At 42.0% G+C, this 21,512-nt stretch overlaps 1 protein-coding gene across 1 annotated transcript in view; it reads right to left on the minus strand.

Annotated features, from left to right (window-relative positions):
• The window catches only part of ZGRF1 (zinc finger GRF-type containing 1), a 289,898-nt gene extending 270,228 nt beyond the window's left edge, over window positions 1–19,670 (minus strand). Inside the window, exons 1-2 of the mRNA XM_086963269.1 lie at window positions 19,539–19,670; window positions 7,820–7,966 (exon numbers count right to left, since the gene is read on the minus strand). Coding sequence (XP_086819395.1) covers window positions 7,820–7,966; window positions 19,539–19,629 — 238 coding nt within the window. The 5' untranslated portion in view covers window positions 19,630–19,670. The remainder of the gene's footprint in view (window positions 1–7,819; window positions 7,967–19,538) is intronic.
• Between the last annotated feature and the right edge of the window lie 1,842 nt (window positions 19,671–21,512).

Raw genomic sequence — 21,512 nt, forward strand, 5'->3', positions numbered from 1 at the left:
TCTACACCATGAGATCTGATAATTGGAACAAAGTCCTCAAGACACATCTGAGCATATCTAAAATAACCAACACCACCCACAGCTGCAAACTTACGATCACACTCCCTGATCGCCCCAAACTTAGCAGCAACACCTCCATAACCATATACACCAACGGCACAGTCTTGATCCAAGCCAATAACGACAACCTAGAAGCCTTCGACTCCCTCTTCCCCTCACTCCGCGATGCCCCTCCACTTTCTCATAGATCTCGACTGTCCACCCTCTTATTGCCAAATAGAGGCCCCCCCATGCAATTGCACAGGAAATTCCCAAGACCCTCGCCATGCCAGACAATCTCCCCCCTCCAGACACTATCCGACCCTCCGTTCACCCTCCCAAAGAGAATTCAACTCTCCCACACACCCCCAATCAAATCAGAGCCCCGACATAGACGTGACTTCCCAAGCCCATTCCAACCAACACCCACCTCCCCCCTCCATAACCCACCACCCCCACAAGACCTCTGTCTTGCAACCATGCCTCCTCCCGCCAAACTCCATCCTCCACCCGGTTTTCCCCTCCCCAACAGCGCCCAACTATCTCCCCCCGCCCATTCGTAATGGATACCACAACACAGATCAAGCCCTCCAACCCCCCAAGCACAACCCACTCCCACCTTCCTTAATCACCCACTTTCAACAAACAACCTGCGATCTCAGGTCGCTACCCTTGAATTCTATCAATCTCCCTCCACTGCCACACAAGAGATGGCAGCGAGACCCCCGCCGAGACCGCCCACTCCCAATATCCAGGACTTTCCATAGAGGAAATTGGGGCAACTCCAACACCAAAAGTCAATGCAGAGAATCCAGCCCACACCCATACCTGGCACCCCCATTCACAGACACCACTCACGCAAAGCAGCCCAATATCCAACCGCCTAGATCTTCCACGACCCCCAACTCGACTCAGTCTCAGAGACCCAGAAACAAAAGAGCCGCAACACCCGTCCGAGACGCCTCTTTGCCCCCCTACTTAAAGACGAACCAGTGACTGGCCCTACGGGAGAGCCAGCTAGAAACGGTAATTCTGGGCCTCTCAGAAATAGTACGGAACGGCACCCCACTCGGAAAGCCCACCCATCATCGACTTCCGACTCCCCTACACACCAGCACCAATCACTTAAGGCCTCATGAGACCAAACGGCTCAGTTGGAACACAACCCCCCTCCCAAACCAGGCTCAAAGACCCCTAAGAACAAGAGCCTCCTTGTCCACTAAAGAAGCGATAGATCTTGCCTCCACATTTGACACAACCGCTACCGTCACCTCCGGATCCAAGATTCAGGTGATCACTGGGATGGGAAGAGACTGCCCTCCCATCAGACCCATAAGGCCACCAGCCCTCCTCACTAATATCCCCGAGCTCCCTTAACAAAGAACCCCAACAACGAGAGCTCCAACACCAAGTGCATGCTCATCAACTGCAGGTCGGCATCCGAATATGCAATCTAATTGTATGTATGTATGTATGTATGTATGTATGTATGTATGTATTTATCGCATACTTTTATAGCGCAGTCTGTCACCCAGAGGGTATCCTGGCGCTTTGACTCTACCTAACTTTTGCGCAGTCACAGAAATTACACCACCCTGGGAAAGAGGTAGGACTTCAGCCCTTTTTCAAAGGAGGAAAGTTCATTCAGACTCCTCAAGGATAGGGGAAAGGAGTTCCAAAGCTTGGCGACAGCAAAACCAAAGGAACGGCCGCCCATCCGTACCCTCTGGATTTTAGGAACTGCTACTAAACATGCAGAGGAAGATCGCAGAAGTCTAGCCGCTGAGTACCAGGAGAAGAGCTCCTGCAACAGGACCGGCCCCTGCCCATGGAGGGCCCTGAACACTATACAAGACGCCTTAAAACAAATACGCTGATGGACCGGTAGCCAATGGAGGTCTTTTAGCGCTAAAGAAGAAGAGGCCGAGCGCATCCGAGAAAGGGCAAGCTTAGCTGCCATATTCTGTATTCGCTGCAGTTTCCTGATCAAAGTGCTTGGGGCGCCCAGGAGTAGTGCGTTGCAGTAATCAAGCCTGCTAAGAATGATACTGCGCACTACCTCCGGTCTAACTGGGGCCGGAAGCAAGGGAAGAATCTTACGCAATGTACGAAGCAGCATCATACATGTGGCAATGGTCTTATTTACAAAGGCATCAAGCTGAAGATTTGGGCCAAACATAACGCCCAGATTACGAGCAGCATCTGCTGCCGCAACTGTGCCCAGGGATGATGCTGGCCAGAAGCCCGCTGGAAGCGGGCAAGGGGTTCGATCAGTAGAGCAATGCAGCACCTCTGTTTTAGATCCATTGAACTGGAGTGAGTTATGTCTCAACCAGTCCGCCGTGGCTGTCATGCAGCGATGGAAAGTATCCTTAGACACAGCATCTCTGCCTTCAAAGCAAAAAATGAGCTGCATATCGTCGGCATAATTGATCACCGAAACGCCGAAGGTTTTAATCAGCCTGATCAGAGGACAGAGGTATAAATTAAATAGAATCGGGCAGATTGCTGACCCCTGAGGCACACCTTGTCCCACCTTTCTGATACCAGATCTGAAAGGCGACAGGGCCACCACCTGCTGCCTATTATGAAGGTAGGAGACTAGCCAGTCTCGGGCCAAACCGGCTAACCCAATCGCCTCCAATCTGCTAATTAATGTGGCATGGTTGACCGTGTCAAACGCGGCCGACATGACGAGCAGCACTAAAAAGGCTGCCCGACCAGTGTCAATTGGCTGAGACCATCCTCACACATGACATTGACATCACGTTCATCACCAAAACTTGGCTAAACGAGTTCTCTCCCCCAATTATGGACATGCTAGTGCCCCCGGGCTTCGCTATCCTACACAAAGACAGAATAAACCAGAGAGGAGGGGGTATAGCAATCATACACAAGAACAGCATCTCTGTAACGGAAACTGACTCCCTCAAATATAACTCTTTTGAATGTCTTATTACAACCATAAAGATGAGTGACAACAACTCACTACTCTGTCATCTCCTCCTCCAAGAAACACCTCCTCCTTCGGAGAGCACCTCTCGGACCTATTAACTCATTCCTCACTCCAGGGCCCAAACAACATACTTCTAGGCGACCTCAACTTAAACTGGAACGATGAAAACATCGCGCTAATCAAAACCCTCAATGATCTTATAAGCAACCTCAATCTCACCCAACACTGCACTGAGGAAACCCACAACAAAGGTTCTATCCTCTACGCCATTATTGCTCATGCAGACACAGTCTCCATCGACCACACCTAGCCTGTGGACTGGTCGGATCACCATATCATTTTGTTCCACCTAAACCGAAGGATCTAAGACAAACCAGTGACTCGGGACCTAACGCGCTGGGTGAGAAATCTAAGCCAAATCCCTCTGGCTGACCTGGAGGAAAGGGTAAGCTCTCTCCTCCCCTTACACACAGGTGATCTATTAGCAACTGAACTCACTTCTTAGTACAACTCCACCATGACCTCCATTATGGACCAAATAGCCCCCCTGAAACTAAAAAGAGCCAGGAACATTCCTTCCAGATCATGGTTCAATTCAGACTTAAACTCAGAAAGAAGAGAACTAAGAACTGTGGAAAGACTGTGGCAAAACAACCTGTCCACAATCCTACGAGCTAGACTCAAAGCAGTAGGAGGGAAATACAACAAACACATAAAAAATGACAAAACGTCCTTCTTTTGCAACGCCCTAGACAAAGCTAAGAACAGACCCAAGGAACTATTCAGCCTCATGAAGCAACAAACCTCCTACGACACAAGTTATAGCCTCCAAAGACCTGTGCGACAACTTTGCCAATTTCTTCAACGACAAAATCTCCAAGATAGAACTCTCCTTGGTCATACAGAACAGCCCCTTCGACAGCAAATCGTCTGCTGAGTCAGAAAATGTAACACCTACACACCCCCCCCCCCAACTTTTGGAAATCCTTCAACCCCCATCTCCGAAGCAGAGGTCATCAATATGATCTCTAACACCAAACCCTCAGCACACGCCATGGATCCCCTACCGGCCCAACTAGCCAAAAAGCTCAAACTATGCCGAGCCTCACACTAGACTAAGATTATAAATAGCTCCATGAGCACCGGAGGCATGCCTGACTGTCTCAAAATTGGCCAAGTCACTCCTCTACTGAAAAAACCTGGCTCAGACACAAACGATCTGAACAACTTCAGACTCGTCTCTAACCTCCCTCTCCTAGCGAAAATTATGTAAAAATGTGTTCTCACCTAACTCACTCAACACCTAGACAGCACCAACCTTCTTGATCCCCTACAATCAGGGTTCAGAAAAGGATGCAGTACAGAGTCAGCGATATTAAATGTAATAGACAATATGCACAAATCTCTGGACAAAGGCCAATGCTGTCTACTCATACTCTTGGATCAATCGGCGGCCTTCGACACGGTTGGCCACAAACTACTCATCAAAGCACTTCAAGAAAGGGTGGGAGCAGAGGAGGTGGTCCTACAGTGGTTCGCCTCTTTCCTACAGAACCGCACCCAGAATACAAAAATCAGGAACTTCTCGTCTGACCCACTCCCTGTATGTAAGGGTGTTCCCCAAGGATCAGTACTCTCCCCACAACTTTTCAACATATATATGGAGCCCCTTACCACCATACTAAAAAAAAACAACATGCCGTTCCACCTCTATGCAGAGGATACCCAAATTTACCTGGAAACCTCCTCCATCGAAGACATCCAGAGATTGGACGTCACTCTACAAGAAGTCCAGCACTGGCTCTCATGCAACCACTTAAAACTAAATCAAGACAAGACGGAAATCCTCCTTATCTCCAACAAAGAGGATTAACACCCAAATCACAGAATGGATAAAAACCATCAAGGCTCTCAATCATAACCTCATCCTAGCTGATTCCGCAAAATGGTTGGCAATCACTCTGGACCCCAAACTAGACATGAACAAACACATCAAAAACACAGCAAAAAGTGCATTCCTCATCCTTAAACATCTCAACAAAATTAAACCCTTCATCCCTCTTAGTGACCTCAAACAAGCCACACAATCCCTGGTACTGTCCAGACTGGACTACCGAATTGCAACCCTCGCAGAAGCAGCAAAATCCCATCTAGCTCCACTCAGATCAACTCTGAATGCAGCAGCCAGAATGGTCACCGGAATAAAAAAATATGATCACATCTCGCCTGCACTCAAAGAACTAAAATGGCTCCCTGTCGAAATGCGTGCCAGCTTCAGAACCGCTTGCCTCACGCACAAAGTGTTGCACACTGGGAAACCCGCCTACCTTTCTGCCAAACTACAGAAGGCCGGGCAGTCAAGAACCATGAGGAGCACAAACACTCTACTCTTTATCCCCCTGAAATCTCGCAGACAAAAAAACGCATCTCGATCTTTTGCAGGAAATGCGCCTAATATATGGAACTCTCTTCCAGTACAAATCAGGACTAACCCCTGCTACATAAAATTCAAAAGGCAACTCAAGGACTTCCTCCTCAACGAATGCCCCCAAACGGATAGCTACAAGCCAGTCGCCAAAGTCATACCATAGTCGCACACAGTCCCTTTGGCCTCAATGACCTCTACCTCACTCTCCTCAGTGACTACCTCCCGCCCCCCACTCACCAGCCGAACCCATCCGTGAGTCATGGGGTAGTCTTTGACTACCTCATACAGTCCCTGTACAGTATACTGTAATATCTTACTTACGAGTGACATGTTTCCTTTATGTATACTAAATTGCTTAATGTATCCTATGATTGAGTCCTGCTGTAAAGCGCTCGAATACCTCCGGGTCTGGCTAGCGCTATATAAAACTCACAATAAATAAATAAATCTTGGATGCCACACAATTATTTGGCCATGGACATGCCCATTTTGTAACTGATGGAGGATTGTTAGTTTCAATGACCACCAACAAAACATGAGGAAAAATAAAGAGAAGTGAAAGCAAATGCCTGAATCAGCCTTAACGTCTGGCAACTGTGATGAGTTGTCACATATTCCATTGTTTTGGGATTGTCTGCCTTTACAGTAGAAGACCAACCGCACGCCTCAAAAGGAAGTGCATCCGAAACTACTATGCCATGTTCCTGCTGCTCAGCAACACAAGCAGCAACAGACACAGTTTTGTTTCGCACTTACTGGACCTCACAGGTGAGGTGTAGTCGTGTTCACCTACCCCAAAGGAGCAGTCCAGTCCAAATACCCGATCCTCTGCTGAGAAACAAGGTCAAGCTTAGCCACATTTCAGACTTATTCAGCATCACTAGTGAGGTGAAACGAAAACCCACAGGCACAACAAACAACCACATCGAAGTGTAAGATATCAAGGATTAATTTTAGGAGCAATCATGAGAAAGCTCATGGATTGACATGTTAGCACAGGAGGCACAATCTGTATTTTGATTAAATTCCTCATATCACTGAGTAATAGGAATTACTTTTATTTGTGTGCTGTGTAATTGCCCTTCATCAGCTTTTGGCAATTTAAAAGAATTCCATAACATCATCGTGTTCAAAACTGAAATTGTTCTACAGGAAATGAGATCTGCAACATGTTACCCTTTGGCCGAGGTCGAACGCCCTAGCCCTTATGTTCACAATTTTAAAATTCAATAAAACAGCTTGAAAAAAAGGGAGAAATTGAGGCAAAACAGCATAGTAAACAAAACAAATAAAGTATAAGTCAAAAGAAGGAGGTCTGTTCTTTGTACTGTGTGTTTTATTATTTTTTGCCAGTATCTCTTCCAATATTCTTACTTTTCCTACTTGTCTACAATATGGTATGCAGTTTAGCACTGCTGCTTTCTCAAGGCCCTATTCTTCTATTATGTACTTTCATCTGGATATTTTAAATTTGCTTCACTTTTCTCGCATTTAGTATTTTGAACACTGCCTAAAATTTGAATTCAAAGACAATGTTTTATTGATCTTCACCTTTAGTCCACAGTGGGTACCCAATTCCACCTCTAGCGAGGTATCAAGACCACTAGCATTTTGGAGGTCTAAATATAGTCCATGATCAATATAGTGAGGGAAAAACAAATTGTATGTCTCCTCATCATCCCTATCAAGTGGAACATCCTAAAGGTCTTGTATGGCAGCTGAGTCTGAGAGAAAGGCCTCAGGGCATTATAGCGGCTCTCAGGCAGAAGCACTGCTGGAGAGTCCCCCAACACACCTAGCTCTGCCTTAGTAATCTTAGAATAAGACTGAGACATAGCTGACCTCTGCTTCAGATCCAATACTGATGTCGGGGTCGGATCCAGAACTGGTACCTCTGAAGCTAGAGCTGGCAGGACAGTAACTTTACAGTCTGATTTGACACAGTATGGCATCAGTGATGACATGTGATCTAAGATCATGAGTACCTGGGCTTTTTATTTTATTTTTGAGCTGTAAGTAGAACATAATTATCTATTTGAAAATCAATGATAAGATCAATGCTAACATTTTACGAGTTTTGAAAGGAATCTACTTACATTCAGTAAAATAAATATAAAATAATCATTCAAATGAATGTTTCTTAAAATAAACTGTTAATTGACAATACTTGTAGCCAGTTTTGACAATGCTAATGCAAGCACAACATATATTCAAGATCTTGCATTTGGCTGCATTCATTAGAACACTGTATGTACCACACTGTAAGCACACAGCTACTTGGAAGGTCAGTTGGAAAGCACTGGTCTATATAAAGTGTTACCAAATCCCATTGACATTACAAAGATACTTCAACTGTGTTGCAGTGATGTGACAGAATTAGGCAAGGTCAGACTTACTGTTGGCGGGCCAGTTAGAGGGGTAGTAACCTTGCAAAGGCAACAGCTCCACTTCACTGATGGCGGATGGTCCGAAGAAGGCGCTACATGCAATAAACGTATCAAGAGGATCAAAGTTTAGAGTTTTTGAAACAACCCAGAGATCATCTGCGAGGAACAAATAAAAACATTATGTATCACAGGTCAAAAAGCTATACCTAAGACTTAGTTACAATACGTACTCAAATTAAGAACAGCAGATTTGTCTAAAACAATTTTCTCATCTGCGAAGTAGTTGACAGGACAAAACTACATTCCATTTAATCAGGGCATTCCATGTAATCAGTCCATGTAATCAGGGCTACGGCAACTATGTGATTCTGTAGATGTGGCGTTTTTCGCATAGTTATGGATTTGTTGCAGTTGCCACATCTTCTGCTACATACTTTGCAGATTTCGACCAAAAAGAAAATCTTATGTAGCTCAGTACTGGTCAAAGGTAACTAAAAATGTGGCAATGTGTTTCGTGCAGTAGAAGCCCTTTGCAAAGGTTGACTAGACATCTTGTAATTACTTATCGCTGATTTTTGTGTGTACAGCTCTTTAACTGGAACACATCATTTGGATGACTGTAACTCACTTATTGCTTAATTTAATAGATACGAAAAGTTCTCAGTTTTCACAATAAATACAGCACATGAACATGGCCAGCACAAGTTTGCTTATGGTGGCAGCCATATTGGGCATTGCCCTCACCCACAGACTTAGCATTCAAATACAGGCTTTTGAGGAAGACAGACTCTTGGTAGCAGGCTGGGCAACAGTGTGGGTCAGGGGGACACACTGGAGAAGAAAGGAGTAGACATGTGCACTTGAATTAATCTCAGCCACTGGCAGTCACTCAGGCCACATCCCAATCCATCATTTTCCATCCAGCATGCCACCTCAGTTTGGACCTAGCCATATGAAAATCAGTCTTGACCCTGCTCGTCATGGGAACAGTCCAGCCCGGACTGCCATGCCAGGTCCTCTCTGAACTGGAACACAAGCAACCTAGGACTAGTTTCACCTAGTTAGGGTTCTTCAGCCAGGTATAGCTTAGTTCCAGTGGCGCAGTGAGCCTGGGACCCACGTCTGGGCACACCTGGTGCACTTAGGGCGTCAAATGGAAAAAAAAAGGCAATGGATGAAATTTTTGAATTAATCTCAGCCACTGACAATAAATCTGAGCCGCATCTAAATCCATCATTTTTCGCCCACCATGGAGGACGCTGGCTTGGCACTTCGGCTGGAGCAGGGTCAAGACTGATATACATGTGGCTGGGTCCAAACTGAGGCGGCATAGTAGGCAAAAAACAATGGATTGGAATGTGGCCTGAGCAATTTTCCAGTGGCTGAGATTAATTCAAGAATTCCAAACCTCAGAAATTCACTGAAAAAAAACAAAGGTTAAAGTTACTTTGCAGTGCACAGCATTGTCATCAATGATGACTTTTCAGATGTCATGAGTGATGTTATCAACATCAGAGAAAATGTCATAAGTGATGTAATATTTGTGGCCATAAGCAGTAAATGGCTAGAGTGTGAGTTATAGTTACTTCATTAAACTATATCTCGTGCATCATAGTGTTTTTTGAGTGTAGAATGCTGTTTTAACTGACATTTTGAACTAATTATAACAGGACTGTCACTTTTGTAATTTTTGAGTGAATGATTTTCTTTCAATCTAAGTAACAGTATAAAAATATGTCATTATACGTAAGGCAGACTTACTAGCTTTGTCAAAGAATCAGAACACCAAAAAGTAAAAGGCTGACCTATTGGCCTTAGCAAGCACAGCTACCTATATATTGCAAACTTACATGGCTTTGTCAAAAAGTCACCACAGTAATTCATCAATAACAATATTCCAAAGTAATCCTTATAAATTCACACAGCAATGCATAATATTTTTTGACACAAATACATTTAAAATAAAACATTTTTATTCCAAATTATAAATGCATGTTTTAGTCTTTCTTTAACATTGAAGAGCATCATCGATGATATATTCTTGATATGGCAAGCCACGACAGGAGAATTAGAACAACTGATCAGAGATCTAAACACAGTTAACCCAAGAATACAGTTGACCTACAAGATAAATCATCATAAGATGGACTTCCTGGATGTAAGAATAACTAAAACCTCAACTGGGTTCCAGACCCGATTGTACACCAAACCCACAGACCGGAATAATGCCTTGCTTTACTCGAGCTTCCACCCAAGAAGCCTACTCAGGACCTTACCATATTCGCAATTGATTCGGATAAAACGGATATGTTCAGATTCACTGATAGGACAGACCACAATGGAGGAACATCTCGTCAAATACAAGGAAAAGGGATACCCAATAGAGGTTTTGAATCAGAGCAAGGATAGAGTTTTGAATTTAAACAGACAGGAGTTACTACAAACAAAAACCAGAACAACTGACAAAAAAATGGTATTTGTGTCTAAATACACAACACAATCTACAGCCATTAAAAAAATCATTAATCAGAGATGGGAACTACTATCCAATGAACCAGATTTCAAGGATTTATTCAAAGAGACACCATTACACGCGTACACCAGAGGCAGGAACCTAAAAGAACTACTGAAATGACCAAATACTGCGAGAAAAGAGATCATTTACAAAGGAACAACACGGTGACTAAATTGTATACATTGTAATAATGTGATCAGCGGAAATATACTTACCCATCCCACAACTGGGATACCAGTCAAATTAAGACACACAAGTGACTGCAACTCACAGAATGTGATTTATGGCATTAAATGTCCGTGCGGGAAAATGTATGTGGGCAAAACGGAACGTAAAATCAAAATCAGAATCACAGAACATAAAAGTAAAATCAGAAATCAAACGTTAACATCACCACTGGCTACACATTGGCAGGAACAGAATCATTCCATTTCACAAGTACGGTTTATGATCATTGAAAAGGTTGAACCAATACAGGGTACAGATACAAGACAGAAACCTCTGCAGCGAGAGTTGTATTGGATCAAAACCTTGAAAACAATGAGGCCAGTAGGGCTCAATGACCGATATGATTTAGCCTGTTATCTATAAATAGACATAACAATGCAGACCAAGTTTAACCAACATCAAATACTTTGTTAAGCCGTATACAAAAAATGAGGGACGCAGTCAAATATTGGTCATTAATGTATTACTAACCAAGGCAGTCTATATATAGGGTTTATTTTTATAACACATGGATCAACGGAGACTTACAAATGTGTATAATAACGCAAATGTTAATATGAATGGGAACATGGAGCAACTAAGATATGATCATAGGCATGCATGTCGAATCACATATGAAGTAGAGGAAATTCACAAACAGTTAAAATTATACAAATGTTAATATGAATGATAGCATGTAACAACTTAGATATGATTATAGGCATATACGTCATGACCATTAATCAAAATATGCACACACACACAGGACGCATGATACATATTCTAAATAATGGAATTCTATATATGCACATAAGACCAGCAACACACCGGTAATTTATAGGACCAGAATGTCCAGCGGACAGTGTCTGATATCACATCAAAACCCGGACTTTCATTAAATAAAATCTCGGTTTATTGTTTAATTTAGACGTTTGGTAACAATCATATTACCAACAATATCCTTAGAGAAGTTCATCGACTAATATTACCACAAACCGGAACACTTCGGCTTTACTTATACAAACTAGTTCGTAAGGAATACTATGTAAATAGTATATTATAAACACCATCTTAAGATGGCGACGACACAATCACAGTTAGACTCTAGAGCCAACGGGTAGTCCGTTATTTGTGGCTACATAGGGAGACGCCGATTAAGTACGATCACCTCGAGGTATACACCTTCCGCGAGCATACGAGCACAGAGACCCCCAGTTAAAACGCAAGATCATCAGATTTTAGGTAAGTTACGACAATTTTGTTTGGTTTGGAAATAGGATCGGCCCGTTTTTTTAAAATGGACATGAAAACTTTTCAAAATGTGCTTCGAATATAAAATCATTTACCGCGTTTTTTATTTAACACAAATATAGCGGTATTTCCGATTCCAATAGGTATGCCTTGTATCTTTGCAGATATACCGGACAATACAACCAAAGGTATGCGAATACAGTTACAAATCCGATTCAGCAAAACCCGTGACAAGTAAGAATCCGTAATATATTCCGTATATCTTTTGTTGTCATTTAGGTCTAAAGCAAAGAGTTTCAACCACAGGTAGGATTTTTATTCCCACACGGGACTATCAATTAGTATGGTTCAGCAAACCCAATATAAGGCACTAAGGTACATTATCATCTATATGTGTTTTTTATTACAGCACATACGCCGAATAACCTCAGAAACGTATCGGTAAGACAACAACAAAATTAATGGTTACATCCACCCTCTGGCCAATAAGTAGGAACATATAAAACTGATTTTGATATGTATTTATTACAGATCCAACACGCTGAGTTATTACATTCATAAGGTATGACCAAATTTGACCAATCATTCGAACAACATGAGCAGCCATGAGCTTACATGATAAATACTATGGTTTTTATTTCTTTTTTTATAGTGAAAGCCCCGGAGGAAGGCACTGACAGTGCCGAAATGCATCGGGCATGTGATCAAGATTTGTTATGCACTGAAAATGTGGTTGTTATTTACTTATAGGAAATGTGACCATCAAGTTGTATAAATTGCGTGATTATAATCTAAAGTGATTGTTGAAAAACATGTGACATAAAACATGAATTATATGAGAAATCAACAAAGAAATAAATGAATGAAAAGTATTTGATTAAGTACTGATTACGTTGCAAAAAAGCAAAAGGTGTGGCATATCACTAAATGAACAGTGCGTGACTGGACTGACACTTTTGTTGGCCTAAACTCATATGAACCCAAAGGATTGACATCCCTTATCAGTCACAGCACCAGTAGAATAGCAGGATAAAAACAAGGAAACCGGGAGTGCTCCCCGCGAACCCCTCAATAACCTTTTCACTTTTTGTCAAAACAGTGGGGTAGCACCCAACCAGGAAAATGCAAGTTGATCAAATCACAGATATAACGGACAATAGAGCCACAACACTGGCATACACTTCTGACCAAGCAGATGAGATATATTCACTAATTCAAGAAGTACGAACCAAAGACGCTCATGGAAGCTCAATCAGCCAACAACTCAAACAACTGGAGTATCTAACCCGACGTCAACTAAATCAAAGAATGCACGCATCTACACTAGTGCAATACCATAAAGCAAAAAGAATTCCGAGAGGCTTAAGACTAGCCATCAAACCAATGCTATTTCGCTTTAACTTAAACGCAAAATTTATGGACAAATGGTATAGTATTTGGAATAAGTGTTCGTTGGACCTTATACTACTTATAGTGGAGGAACTGTCAAAAACAATCCGGGAGTTGGAGGAAGAAATCCTCATCTTGAAAAGCGAATTGGAAAACAGGATGGAAATAAACACATGGCAAATGAGTTTGGAAGCAATCAACCAGAAATTGGATAAGTACAGCAAAGTACTCCAAGAAGGCAAACTCCGCAAATACAAGCGAGATACAATAGATTACAAACTTAATGAAGTTTACACGTGGGCGGACATTTACACCAGGAGAAGATTTGACCCTAAGAAAACAACAGCAGCACCACACTCCTCGGAAGAAAGTCTGGTAACAGATAAGGAGATCACGTTAAGCAGGGGACCTGTAAACTTGACCACACAAATAACAACAGCAAGCACAGAACCAACAGGAGGAGAAGCATCAAATAGCAGCGTGGCTTTTTTATCCAAGGTTCAGAACAAAGGGCTACAACCAACGGAGTTACCAGGAACAACAAGCGAAGCCGCCCGACAAGGAGAGGAAGCGGCAGGAAAGTCACTCCGGAGCGGAAGGACAGTGGTTTGATAATTAACATATCATCAATTGACTTTACCAAATATCAACTTAATGTGTTAAACAAAGGGTTAACATTTGTACGAACCACCACGGCAAATGAAATAGAGACAGAGGCTGCACTTTATCGCTTCATGAGAACTTTGCGTCTACGACATTTCTTTACAAATGTAGTGGAGACTACACCACAGTCTACACAAGAAACAGGAGGACCATTCAAACCCAAAAGCACATATCAACCCCCGGTTTCGCACAAGATGTTGGACACATTCGAAATCATGGTCAAAAAGGATATAGAGGCATTGGATTTCAAGAAAGTCAAACAACAAAATTTGACAAAGTCAGAAAAAACAACTTGCAAAATCTTTCCAACAACTCAGAATTGACAATTCATTCAACAGATAAAGGAGGAGCAGTAGTTGTTATGGACACTAGCTATTACAACATGAAGGTCAATCAGCATGTTGAGGACAGCAACACATATCTCGCTTTGGAACTAGAACCAACTTCACAAATACAAACTTTACTCAACCAATTACTAAAGGAAGCTATGCAACAAGGATGGATAAATGAAAATACTCAAGCATATCTTACCACAACTCACCCAAGATGCCCAAGACTGTATATGATCCCAAAGATCCATAAAGACCCCAAGGATCCTCCATTCAGACCAATCGTCTCGGGGTGTGGGTCAGTTTTTGATCCCCTCGGTCGATATTTGGATTATTTTTTGCAAAAATTCGTTCAAGGATGGCAATCATATATCCGTGACACAACTGATTTTTTGAATAAACTGACTGATTCAACTAAAGATTTTCAAGACAACTGGATTTTATGTACCATCGACCTGGTAGCACTATACACGTCTATCCCCCACATGGATGGAATAGAGGCTGTCGAATGGGCACTTCTACAAATGGATGAACTACAGGTTGAAAAAGTTTTTCTATTACAGCTTTTAAAATTCTGTCTACAAAACAGTTATTTTGAGTGGAACAAGAAATATTATGGACAGCTGACAGGCACTTCCATGGGCTTTTCAGGGGCGCCAGCGTACGCAAATATCTTCATGGCCCAATTTGAGGCAGACAATTTGATGAACACTGAGCACTGGAAGAATATCAAGATGTATTGTCGATTCATCGATGATATATTCTTGATATGGCAAGCCACGACAGGTGAATTAGAACAACTGATCAGAGATCTAAACACAGTTAACCCAAGAATACAGTTGACCTATAAGATAAATCATCATAAGATGGACTTCCTGGATGTAAGAATAACTAAAACCTCAACTGGGTTCCAGACCCGATTGTACACCAAACCCACAGACCGGAATAACGCCTTGCTTTACTCGAGCTTCCACCCAAGAAGCCTACTCAGGAACTTACCATATTCGCAATTGATTCGGATAAAACGGATATGTTCAGATTCACTGATAGGACAGACCAAAATGGAGGAACATCTTGTCAAATACAAGGAAAATGGATACCCAATAGAGGTTTTGAATCAGAGCAAGGATAGCGTTTTGAATTTAAACAGACAGGAGTTACTACAAACAAAAACCAGAACTGACAAAAAAATGGTATTTGTGTCTAAATACACAACACAATCTACAGCCATTAAAAAAAACTCATTAATCAGAGATGAGAACTACTATCCAATGAACCAGATTTCAAGGATTTATTCAAAGAGACACCATTACACGCGTACACCAGAGGCAGGAACCTAAAAGAACTACTGAAACGACCAAATACTGCGAGAAAAGAGATCAATTACAAAGGAACAACACAGTGTCTAAATTGTATACATTGTAATAATGTGATCAGCGGAAATATACTTACCCATCCCACAACTGGGAAACCAGTCAAATTAAGACACACAAGTGACTGCAACTCACAGAATGTGATTTATGGCATTAAATGTCCGTGCGGGAAAATGTATGTGGGCAAAACGGAACGTAAAATCAAAATCTGAATCACAGAACATAAAAGTAAAATCAGAAATCAAACGTTAACATCACCACTGGCTACACATTGGAAGGAACAGAATCATTCCATTTCATAAGTACGGTTTATGATCATTGAAAAGGTGGAACCAATACAGGGTACAGATACAAGACAGAAACTTCTGCAGCGAGAGTTGTATTGGATCAAAACCTTGAAAACAATGAGGCCAGTAGGGCTCAATGACAGATATGATTTAGCCTGTTATCTATAAACAGACATAACAATGTAGACCAAGTTTAACCAACATCAAATACTTTGTTAAGCCGTATACAAAAAATGAGGGACGCAGTCAAATATTGGTCATTAATGTATTACTAACCAAGGCAGTCTATATATAGGGTTTATTTTTATAACACATGGATCATACGAGACTTAAAATGTGTATAATAACGCAAATGTTAATATGAATTGGAACACGGAGCAACTAAGATATGATCATAGGCATGCATGTCGAATCACATATGAAGTAGACGAAATTCACAAACAGTTAAAATTATACAAATGTTAATATGAATGCTAGCATGTAACAACTTAGATATGATTATAGGCATATATGTCATGACCATTAATCAAAATATGCAAACACACAGGACGCATGATACATATTCTAAATAATGGAATTCTATATATGCACATAAGACCAGCAACACACCGGTAATTTATAGGACCAGTATGTCCAGCGGACAGTGTCTGATATCACATCAAAACCCGGACTTTCATTAAATAAAATCTCGGTTTATTGTTTAATTTAGACGTTTGGTAACAATCATATTACCAACAATATCCGTAGAGAAGTTCATCGACTAATATTACCACAAACCGGAACACTTTGGCTTTACTTATACAAACTAGTTCGTAAGGAATACTATGTAAATAGTATATTATAAACACCATCTTAAGATGGCGATGACACAATCACAGTTAGATTCTAGCGCCAACGGGTAGTCCGTTTTTTGTGGCTACATAGGGAGACGTCGATTAAGTACGATCACCTCGAGGTATACACCTTCCGCGAGCATACGAGCACAGAGACCCCCAGTTAAAACGCGAGAACACTGGATTTTAGGTAAGCCACAACAATTTTGTTCGGTTTGGAAATAGGATCGGCCCGTTTTTTTAAAATGGACATGAAAACTTTTCAAAATGTGTACCGAATATAAAATCATTTACCGCGTTTTTTATTTAACAATAATATAGCGGTATTTCCGATTCCAATAGGTATGCCTTGTATCTTTGCAGATATACCGGACAATACAACCACAGGTATGCGAATACAGTTACAAATACGATTCAGCAAAACCTGTGACAAGTAAGAATCCGTAATATATTCCGTATATCTTTTGTTGTCATTTAGGTCTAAAGCAAAGAGTTTCAACCACAGGTAGGATTTTTATTCCCACACAGGACTATCAATTAGTATGGTTCAGCAAACCCAATATAAGGCACTATGGTACATTATCATCTATATTTGTTTTTTATTACAGCACATAAGCCGATTAACCTCAGAAACGTATCGGTAAGACAACAACAAAATTAATGGTTACATCCACCCTCTGGCCAATAAGTAGGAACATATAAAACTGATTTTGATATGTATTTATTACAGATCCAACACGCTGAGTTATTACATTCATAAGGTATGACCAAATTTGACCAATCATTCGAACAACATGAGCAGCCATGAGCTTACATGATAAACACTATGGTTTTTATTTCTTTTTTTATAGTGAAAGCCCCTGAGGAAGGCACTGACAGTGCCGAAATGCATCGGGCATGTGATCAAGATTTGTTATGCACTGAAAATGTGGGTGTTATTTACTTATAGGAAATGTGACCGTCAAGTTGTATAAATTGAGTGATTATAATCTAAAGTGATTGTTGAAAAACATGTGACATAAAACATGAATTATATGAGAAATCAACAAAGAAATAAATGAATGAAAAGTATTTGATTAAGTACTGATTACGTTGCAAAAAAGCAAAAGGTGTGGCATATCACTAAATGAACAGTGCGTGACTGGAGTGACACTTTTGTTGGCCTAAACTCATATGAATCCAAAGGATTGACATCCCTTATCAGTCACAGCACCAGTAGAATAGCAGGATAAAAACAAGGAAACCAGGAGTGATCCCCGCAAACCCCTCAATAACCTTTTTTTTTTTAAATGGCAGCGCTGCACATGTCATTTTGTTGTCTTATTATTTTCTTTTTAGTAGGTGTTCTGGTTCCACCCAGTGCACCCACAAAATACATATGCGTTGGGGACTGCCCAGCAACCCACCAGCTCCTATGCAGGCACCCATCTTGGCTGCCAGGGCGGGGGCTGGCTGTACTGATTTGCTGCCATCCAGCAGAAGCAGCTTTTGGTTCTGCTTCTGCCGTGCGGGACTAAACCTATTTCCCCTGCATTGGTAGGTTTGTGCTCCCAGTCTGCGCTCTCCCAGGCAGGGAACAACGCAGTGTTCTGGGGGATAGCATCCACGGAACCCTTATCAAACCATGCACCTTAAAATCCTTAATACTCCTTACCCGTTTCCATACATGAACTTTAAAACCCTTTATAAACCTGTACCCTTACCAATACTTGAACCCTAAAAGCCTTTGGAAACCCCTTCCTACTGTTTTGAACCCTTACCAATTCCTGAACCCTAAAAACCCTTTTAATCCTTTACCACCCAGTACCTTTACCCATCAAATAACCCTTAAATCGTCCATTTTTCTAAATGACATAATTATGTGGGGTAAAGTCCATGGGTTGCTGGCTGTTATATCAACTTAAATAGCTATATTTCAATACATCATCTGCTCCACACTGGGACAGGAAGCGGTGCTATGGCAACCAGACAAACCTATGACTCCGCTACAGGAATAGATCACAGAAGGGCATCATGTAACCATATCTGTTCAGTTACCATCTGACTGAACACCAGAGATGTCAGGACACTTAATCCAACTGAAAAATTATGATTATAACCATATCAATGGATCTCAAATAAAGGCATACCGGGGTGACTTTTAGGTATTTTTATTCTTATCTTTTGACTAGTAGACCCACTTGAGTTCAATATGTGCTTTCTGGAAAACGGTTGAACCCATACTGGTTTATAGGGACCAGGATGAGACCAGATGATGAAGCATGACACCAATAGGGTGTGTGAGGGTCAAACATAACACACTGCAGGGCGTTGGGTCAGAAAATGAGTTCAATCAGATGGGGACCGAAAGAATATGGTTATAGGACACCCTTCTGTGAAAAGTGTATAACAAGAGAGACAATATCATGTATCCCAATAAATCTCTCTCCTTTCCCAGAATAATTGGAAGTCTGGGAGATTAGTAATTTGTGATTTCAGCTAGAGGGGCACTGGCACGTCTTCACCCAAAACTAAGCTGGGTGGGTGTCTCCCCTACGGACAAGGGTCTTGATGTTGAGGGTGAAATCTGTCACCAGTGATTGTTTCAGTGTGTAGCACAAAAAACGACCTTTTCATTGTTGCTGTAGCTTGAGAATGATTTGTGAATTTAAAAAAAACAGTTCAGATTTAGCAATGATGTGGATTTCTCAATGTTTTTCTATTTTAATTCCCCTCCCCCATAAGTTGATACTGAATAAGGAGTTTCTTTTCAGTGTTTGCAGAAAATTGTACTACAGAACGTGGCGTCACTCGTGCTGCGAGTGAAGCCCTCTTGTACATCTATCATGCATTTTTCATTAATAGAAAACACTAAAACACACAAACTGGATTATTTTTTTACCTTTGCTGTAAAGGGAGGCATTCTCCTTTTTGCTTAGTTTCAGGTATAGTTTGCTTTTGGATATCTCAGCAGTTTCAGAGTCCATCTTCATATTTTTTCTAAATTTTCCAAATTGTTTTTTATAATCAAACGGTTTTCTGCAATAAAAATAAAGGAACATCAGGGTAAGAAATCAGACAGGTGTATATTCATTTTTCATTATTTGCATAGTTAGATCTGCCTACAGTGCTTTCTCTAAAAAGTCTGGTAAATTCCTTAAACTACAAGAAAAGAAGTTGCCTCTGTTGCAACTAGTCGAACAGCACTGAAAAAGGTATAGGTCCAGAATACTGAGTTTTAAATGTAGTGCTACAATAATATTGCAACCAAAATATTGAGACTAAAATGTTGTGAAGGTAAGTATACGCTAGTACTGATAATTATTATGAATGAATGAATGTTAAAAAAGCCTACAGCGGATTGGAACCCATTTACTAATTTCTTTCCCATTTCACTTCTGCTGGTGGGGTCCAAAATGTTGAAAAAGCTGCATAACTCTTGAACATTCCTCTTAATCTGGTTTCAGGCTGTGCCATAGCACGGAATCAGCCCTCCTTGAAGTAGTAGATTCAATCAAGTGGTCAATAATTCAAGAAAATAATGCGACCTCGATATTATTAGATCTATCTGCTGCATTCAACACCATCGCCCACCCAATTCTTTTACAAAGGCTTATAAATATAGAGGTGGGAGAGCAGTCGCTCAAGTGGATTATTTCCTTTCTGGATAATAGACAGCAAGCAATTTGGATGCCTCATTTCTCATCAGGTACCAAGTCCCTCAATCTTGGGATGCCGCATGGCTCATCCTTGAGCCTCACCTTGATCGATGACTATATGGCCCTGTTGAGCCCATGGTGGAAGAATTCGGTGTAAGGATAATTTCATAAGCTGATAATACGCAGCTCTTCCTCTCTTTTGAAAAAGAGTGCTTGGGCTCCTTGGAGTTCTTTATACTTTGTCTGAGTTCGGTCCTTGATTGGAATCAGGCCAGTAAGTTTCAATGTAACCCTGATAAGGCTGAGATATTGCTGTTTGGGGCCTCTCCATCTTTAAGGTGGGAAAATGACTGACCTGTGTCTTTCCCTCCCATCACCTAGCCCCACAGACACCAGCAGCCGAGGTGGTAAAGAATTTGGAAGTCAAATTTGACATTTAAACCTCAAATCTCGGCAGTGGTGGGATCCTGTATTATGATACTAAGGTTCCCTAAAGAAATTTCTTTTTCGCCTTCCACTTCACACTAGGAAAACAGTTAATACATGCACTGATTCCATCAAGACTGTACTACGCAGGGGGAGTTAGCCAGCCAAAATTGGAGCTGGCCACACAAGTCGCAGCTCTGGTGCAGAGCCCTACTCACGGCTACTCTTGCGGCCCCTGAGCTCCAAAAGGATGCGGGGATCCACAACGGGCCCTAGTGACCCCAACAAGAGGCCTGGGGAGGGTGGGCAGTGGCCTGTAGTGTTGCAGCGCTCATCAGCGGCCCAATGGTAACAGCTGCTGTGGCATAAAAAATGGCAGCAGCTCCTACGCCTTGAGTGGGGCCGACGCTGCGGTAGGCGGGATTAGAGGTGGGCTGAGAGGGCCTCAGGCAACGACTGAGAAGCCCCCCTCTGAGGAGCCGTGGCAGATTGGCAAGGGTAGTGTGAAATTTGAGGGGTGGCAGTCTTGAAGGCTCTGGAGAGGCTGTCTGAACAGAGGACGATGCCGGGGGGTCTCAGGGGGTGTTAAGCCCCCCCACCTGTGGAACCCACCAGAACACTACAAAGCCGGAAGAGCAGGCCTAACATGCTGCCCGGGGAAGCCATAGGGCGACGGAGCAGAGACACTCAAAGATGAAGCGGACAAGGCCGACGGGCTGTATTGGAGAGGTGAGCATGGGTGATCGTCCCAGTGGGGTTCCAGTTATTGCCCGGCGGTGCCTGGCCCAATT

Source organism: Lissotriton vulgaris, chromosome 3_1 (genome assembly GCF_964263255.1).
Source record: "Lissotriton vulgaris chromosome 3_1, aLisVul1.2, whole genome shotgun sequence".
Taxonomy (NCBI): domain Eukaryota; kingdom Metazoa; phylum Chordata; class Amphibia; order Caudata; family Salamandridae; genus Lissotriton; species Lissotriton vulgaris.